We start from the raw sequence: 7,316 nt of genomic DNA on the forward strand, positions 1-7,316 counted from the left end.
CGTGCCCTTCACGTGAGTCGGTATAGCACTACGTGATACACCAGAGACCTGCTTGGGACGAGCCCAACAACATGCCATTCACGTACCACTAATTTAGAGGGTAATTTACGCTACCCGAATGAAGGCGAGCAAACTAATAATTAGGCAGGTTTATGACATAATATCGCCCAGGGCAAACACACAAATATCACAAATTGCCGACGTGTATGCAAAGCCAGACTCATAATTCGCAGGAAAACACCTATTTGGCCCGGCGGGCAAGCGTAGACAGGGGTCGCTGGGCTCCAAAGTTGCTTCTTGATTAAAAACAGCCCAGTTATGAGCACGGTTGGGTAACACACCGCGCTAAACGTTTACTTTGAGAAGGAAAAGACAAAGATGTTCTTCAAATTTCCTCTCAGAATTTTTTTTCCCCATTCGCGTGCGTGCCTGCACAGAGCGGCCGAGGGGTGGGCCACGCCCAGAGCGGCCGAGGGGTGGGCCACGCCCAGAGCGGCCGAGGGGGTGGGCCACGCCCAGAGCGGCCGAGGGGTGGGCCACGCCCAGAGCGGCCGAGGGGTGGGCCACACTCACAGGTGGCCCACCCCTGCTGACAGTTTACACAGGTAAACTGTCACCAGGCAGACTCCACCAGCCTGACGCTCGGGCGAGGCTTCCCCAAGCGGCCGCTCGCAGCAGTCATCATTTTTAACTGTGTGTATTCAAAATACATTTTCATTAAAACAAATATTTATATTATAATAATATAAGCTTAAACATGGCTACGCTCATTGAACCAAACCATTTTGAAGATTAAGGTTCGTCTTCACACGGCCTTTGGCCCTTCTTCGGAAGTCATGCACGTGTGTACAACAGCCCACGGGTACGTATGTACGTGCTTGCACGTACATACGTATAATCTGCGTATTATACAAACATGTATGACTGTAAATATCCAATGTCCCAAAGCATACTCTCTATTTTCTGCATGAACGAAGTAAGACATCTTGCAATAATACAAACATCTCGCATTATTTCATACAATTCATGATCTGTCACGACAGACAGATAGACAGACAGACGCACAATAGCACTGCAAATCTGTCGATGATACACACATCACGCGACAACCCCCTCCCCCCCCTCCCCCCCCCAATAAAACTTGGGAAAGAAAACCACATTTAAATTCGCTATACAACGGCACCTAAATTCAATTTCCCGTTGACGGTCCGGGGACTAATTGGACTGTACAATCAAGGTTTTATAGAAATGCAAATATGGTTAATCTAACCAATTCCCCTATTTTTTTGGTGATAATTGGTGTCATGTTTCCCCAACTACCACCCAATTTTATCAGCCCTCGCCTCTACAGAAACAACTAATGCCACAAAACCCATTTCCCATAGTCACAACACCACCTCCTCCCTCCCCACAATCACAACACCTCCCCCCCCCCACAATCACAACACCTCCCCCTCCCCACAATCACAACACCTCCCCCTCCCCACAATAACAACACCTCCCCCCACAATAACAACACCTCCTCCCCCCCCACAATCACAACACCTCCCCCCCCCACAATCACAACACCTCCCCCCCCACACTCACAACACCCCCTCTTCCTCCAGTTACCAGTACACCCCCAACATCGTGTAATCCTTTAACTTAACCACAATTTCACTCACCCCCACTTTCAAAAAATCAGTCTACTAATTTTCCTCTTAATTCCTTATTCAAATTTAATTTTTCCCAATTTTTTCAACCTCATATTTACCTAATCCCCTCTACCAATTTGTTCCCCATTACCTCAAGCAATTAAGCTTTCTCTCCTATTTCCTTCACCAACTTAGCTCCTACAAATACTTTAGCTCTCCCATGATTGTACGAAATTAAACTACCCCATTTCCCCTATTTATCTCAAACCATCCCCTATTCCAAATTAATTACCCATCTTCAGTATCGCACTATCCTATTTCACAATTTACAATAATTCAAGACTCGTCAAGTTTCCCATATATGGCGCATTTATGTGGTGTTCATTTGTTTACAGGATGTGTGAACGCGTTTGGGTGATGTGGGAGAGGGAATGGGTGATAGGGAGGTGGTTAAATGGGGAAGGGGTGGAGGGAGGGAGGGGTGATGGGGGGGGCTTCCACACAATACAAACCTTTTTAGCAACTTGTTAAGTTCCGCTTTATTATGAACTTTATGTGTTCACACATGTAGAACTGGAACGGGGGATGGAAGGGTAACTGATGGAAGAGGTTGATACGCAAGAGGTGGTGATGGAAAGGTGTAGATGGATAACGGGGGGGGGGGCGAGAGTGAGAAAAGGAACATAATGAGAAAGTAGGAAAAAGGGAAAGAGAAAAAATAAAATGAGAATTAGGGGGGGGGAGGGGGAGGGGGGGGAGGGGGGAAGGAGGGAGGGAGAGATTTTGCGAGAGAGAGAGAGAGAGAGAGAGAGAGAGAGAGAGAGAGAGAGAGAGAGAGGGAGAGGGAGGGAGGGGGAGGGAGGGAGAGAGAGAGAGAGAGAGAGAGAGAGAGAGAGAGAGAGAGAGAGAGAGAGAGAGAGAGAGAGAGAGAGAGAGAGAGAGAGAGAGAGAGAGAGAGAGAGAGAGGGAGGGAGGGGGAGGGAGGGAGAGAGAGAGAGAGAGAGAGAGAGAGAGAGAGAGAGAGAGAGAGAGAGAGAGAGAGGGAGAGGGAGGGAGGGGGAGGGAGGGGGGGGAGAGGGGGGGAGGGAGAGAGAGAGAGAGAGAGAGAGAGAGAGAGAGAGAGAGAGAGAGAGAGAGAGAGAGAGAGAGAGAGAGAGAGAGAGAGAGAGAGAGAGAGAGAGGAGAGAGAGGAGAGAGAGAGAGAGAGAGAGAGAGAGAGAGAGAGAGAGAGAGAGAGAGAGAGAGAGAGAGAGAGAGAGAGAGAGAGAGAGAGAGAGAGAGAGAGAGAGAGAGAGAGAGAGAAAGAGGGAGACTAACAGGATAATTGCAATGCTAAACAAATGAAAAAGGTAACAAAGATAGCAATCCGGATCAGGATAACATAGATCAAGGTAATATGGATAATAATAATACCCATCTGGATTAGGGAATACTGCCGAATACCTCTCCATGTTCAATCTAGCCGCCACAATCTCAATCCCTACTCGTCCTACGAGCGCCCTTCAGTCCTATCCACAATCCACCACAATCCTAACACTTGCCCTTGTTATAGGGGCGCCCCCGTCACTATCTGTACCTTATACTGATGGCCTGGGTCGGGGACCGGGCCGCGGGGGGACGGTGAGCCCCGAAACCCCTCGCAAGGCAAGGTACCTCCATCACCATGAGTGCCTTCTATATTCTGGTGTCATCATGTCTCCTCCATCTCTCCTAACCACAGCCTCCCCCATTCATCATCCTTCACTACTCCTCTCCCTCAAATCCCCACTCAATACATTATACATCCCGTCTTCTCCTCTTCAATACATCATACATCCCCCCTTCTCCCCTTCAATACATCATACATCTCCCTCCTTCCCCTCCACCAACACGGATGGCGCCCGTCCAGAAGTCATAACAGCGTGACAAATGTCTTGTAGCAGGTCATGCAAGGTCGGGGATGTCGGCGTAAGTTGGGAGATCATCTACTTCCTTCCCGGGCAGACGAGCTGACGGGTCCTTCACGCGGCCCCAGGCGACCTGTCGGGATCTTGGCAAGGTCCCAGGCGACCTGTCGGGTCTTTGACGCGGCCCCAAGAGACCTGTCGGGTCTTTGACGCAGCCTCAGGCGATCTGTCGGCGTCTTTGACGCGGCCCCAAGAGACCTGTCGGGTCTTTGACGCGGCCCCTAAGCGACCTGTCGGGTCTTTGACGCGGCCCCAGAAGATCTGTCGGGTTTTTGACGCGGCCCCAGAAGATCTGTCGGGTCTTTGACGCGGCCCCAGAAGATCTGTCGGGTCTTTGACGCAGCCCCAGGCGATCTGTCGGCGTCTTTGACGCGGCCCCAAGAGACCTGTCGGGTCTTTGACGCGGCCCCTAAGCGGCCTGTCGGGTCTTTGACGCGGCCCCAGGCGACCTGTCGGGTCTTTGACGCGGCCCCTAAGCGACCTGTCGGGTCTTTGACGCGGCCCCAGGCGACCTGTCGGGTCTTTGACGCGGCCCCTAAGCGACCTGTCGGGTCTTTGACGCGGCCCCAGGCGACCTGTCGGGATCTTGGCAAAGCCCCAGGCGACCTGTCGGGGCTTTGATGCGGCCCCAGGAGATCTGTCGGGTCTTTGACGCGGCCCCAGGCGACCTGTCGGGGCTTTGACGCGGCCCCAGGCGACCTGTCGGGGCTTTGATGCGGCCCCAGGAGATCTGTCGGGCCTTTGACGCGGCCCCAGGAGATCTGTCGGGTCTTTGACGCGGCCCCAGGCGACCTGTCGGGATCATGGCAAGGCCCCAGGCGACCTGACGGGATCTTGGCAAGGCCCCAGGCGACCTGTCGGGTCTTTGATGCGGCCCCAGGCGACCTGTCGGGTCTTTGACGCGGTCCCAGGCGACCTGTCGGGTCTTTGACGCGGCCCCAGGCGACCTGTCGGGATCTTGGCAAGGCCCCAAGCGACCTGTCGGGATCTTGGCAAGGCCCCAGGCGACCTGTCGGGTCTTTGACGCGGCCCCAGGCGACCTGTCGGGACCTTGGCGCGGCCCCAGGCGACCTGTCGGGACCTTGGCGCGGCCCCAGGCGACCTGTCGGGACCTTGGCGCGGCCCCAAGCGACCTGTCGGGACCTTGGCGCGGCCCCAGGCGACCTGTCGGGACCTTGGCGCGGCCCCAGGCGACCTGTCGGGACCTTGGCGCGGGCCCAGGCGACCTGTCGGGACCTTGGCGCGGCCCCAGGCGACCTGTCGGGACCTTGGCGCGGCCCCAGGCGACCTGTCGGGACCTTGGCGCGGCCCCACTCGACCTGTCGGGACCTTGGCACGGCCCCAGGCGACCTGTCGGGACCTTGGCGCGGCCCCAGGCGACCTGTCGGGACCTTGGCGCGGCCCCAGGCGACCTGTCGGGACCTTGGCGCGGCCCCAGGCGACCTGTCGGGACCTTGGCGCGGCCCCAGGCGACCTGTCGGGACCTTGGCGCGGCCCCAGGCGACCTGTCGGGACCTTGCCGCGCTCACAGGCGACCTGTCGGGACCTTGGCGCGGCCCCAGGGGACCTGTCGGGACCTTGGCGCGGCCCCAGGCGACCTGTCGGGTCTTTGACGCGGCCCCAGGCGACCTGTCGGATCTTTGACGCGGCCCCAGGCGACCTGTCGGGACCTTGCCGCGCTCCCAGGCGACCTGTCGGGACCTTGGCGCGGCCCCAGGGGACCTGTCGGGACCTTGGCGACCTGTCGGGATCTTGGCGCGGCCCCAGGCGACCTGTCGGGTCTTTGACGCGGCCCCAGGCGACCTGTCGGGTCTTTGACGCGGCCCCAGGCGACCTGTCGGGACCTTGACGCGGCCCCAGGCGACCTGTCGGGACCTTGGCGACCTGTCGGGACCTTGGCGACCTGTCGGGATCTTGGCGCGGCCCCAGGCGACCTGTCGGGTCTTTGACGCGGCCCCAGGCGACCTGTCGGGACCTTGACGCGGCCCCAGGCGACCTTAACCCGCACCAGGAAAGATAAAGGCCGGAGCTACATGCAACTGTGGTCTGACATCCGTCGTGTGTAGCGTTGCGAAAGGTTCCTTGCCTGTGTGTGTGTTCTCAGACGATATTTTCCTGTTAATGGGCGCTCCTTGTGCTGTGGGCGCTCCTTGTGCTGTGGGCGCTCCTTGTGCTGTGGGCGCTCCTTGTGCTGTGGGCGCTCCTTGTGCTGTGGGCGCTCCTTGTGCTGTGGGCGCTCCTTGTGCTGTGGGCGCTCCTTGTGCTGTGGGCGCTCCTTGTGCTATGGGCGCTCCTTGTCCTATGGGCGTCCCTTGTCCTATGGGCGCTCTTTGTGCTATGGGCGCCCCTTGTTCTTTGGGCGCCCCTTGTCCTATGGGCGCCCCTTGTCCTATGGGCGCTCCTTGTCCTATGGGCGCCCCTTGTCCTATGGGCGCCCCTTGTCCTATGGGCGCTCTTTGTGCTATGGGCGCCCCTTGTCCTATGGGCGCTCCTTGTGCTATGGGCGCCCCATGTCCTATGGGCGCCCCTTGTGCTATGGGCCCTCCTTGTCCTATGGGCGCCCCTTGTCCTATGGGCGCCCCTTGTCCTATGGGCGCTCTTTGTGCTATGAGCGCTCCTTGTCCTATGGGCGCTCTTTGTGCTATGGGCGCCCCTTGTCCTTTGGGCGCCCCTTGTCCTATGGGCGCTCCTTGTCCTATGGGTCTTGGGCCGCTCACTCCCACGAGGCTCTGGTGTTAAGACGCACACACACAGACACACTTCAAGAAGACCTAGACAAACTGAAGGAATGGTCGAATGAAAGGTTGTTAGAATTTAACCCAAGCAAATGTAATGTAATATAAATAAATAAAAATAAATATGTTTATTCAGGTAAGGTATATACATACAAGTGATGTTACATTAATGGATTGATATATAGATAGAGCTAGTACATACAATGCCTAAAGCCACTATTACGCAATGCGTTTCGGGCAATGAAGATAGGTGTAGGAAGCAGGAGGTCAGATACAAGGTATCATTTGGGAGATGAAATACTTCAAAAGTCAGAGAGTGAGGAAAGACCTGGGGGTTGATATCACGCCAGACCTGTCCCCTGAAGCCCATATCAAGAGGATAACACCAGCGGAATATGCCCGATTAGCCAACATAAGAACTGTTTCTAGAAACTTTTGTAAGGAATCATTCAGAACTTTGTATACTACATATGTCAGACCAATCCTGGAGTATGCAACTCCAGCATGGCGTCCATATCTAGTCAAGCATAAGACTAAACTGGAAAAGGTTCAAAGGTTTGCCACCAGACTAGTACCCGAACTGAGGGGTATGAGCTACGAGGAGAGACTACGGCAATAAAACCTTACGTCTCTGGAAGACAGAAGAGTTAGGGGGGACATGATCACCACATACACGATTCTCAAAGGAACTGATAGGGTTGATAAAGACAGGCTATTTAACACAAGGGGCACACGCACTAGGGGACACAGGTGGAAATTGAGTGCCCAAATGAGTCAGAGCTATTATAAAGATTTTTTTTTTTTTAGTGTCAGAGTGGTTGACAAATTAAATGCATTAGGCAGTGATGTGGTGGAGGCAGATTTCATACACAGTTTCAAGTGTAGATATGATAGAGCCCAGTAGGCTCAGGAACATGTATGTCAGTTGATTGACAGTTGAGACCAAAGAGCTCTGGACCAAAGAGCCAGAGCTCAACCCCCGCAAGCATAACTAGGTGAGT

The 7,316-nt window shown here is 54.9% G+C and overlaps 1 protein-coding gene across 1 annotated transcript in view; it reads right to left on the reverse strand.

Moving 5' to 3' along the window:
* Nucleotides 1-3,801: 3,801 nt before the first annotated feature.
* Nucleotides 3,802-7,316, reverse strand: part of LOC123769609 (collagen, type I, alpha 1b-like) — an 8,750-nt gene continuing 5,235 nt past the window's right edge. The window contains exons 2-3 of the mRNA XM_069308914.1: nucleotides 5,667-6,309; nucleotides 3,802-5,576 (exon numbers count right to left, since the gene is read on the reverse strand). Coding sequence (XP_069165015.1) covers nucleotides 3,802-5,576; nucleotides 5,667-6,309 — 2,418 coding nt within the window. The remainder of the gene's footprint in view (nucleotides 5,577-5,666; nucleotides 6,310-7,316) is intronic.

Source organism: Procambarus clarkii, chromosome 63 (assembly GCF_040958095.1).
Source record: "Procambarus clarkii isolate CNS0578487 chromosome 63, FALCON_Pclarkii_2.0, whole genome shotgun sequence".
Classification (NCBI taxonomy): Eukaryota; Metazoa; Arthropoda; class Malacostraca; order Decapoda; family Cambaridae; genus Procambarus; species Procambarus clarkii.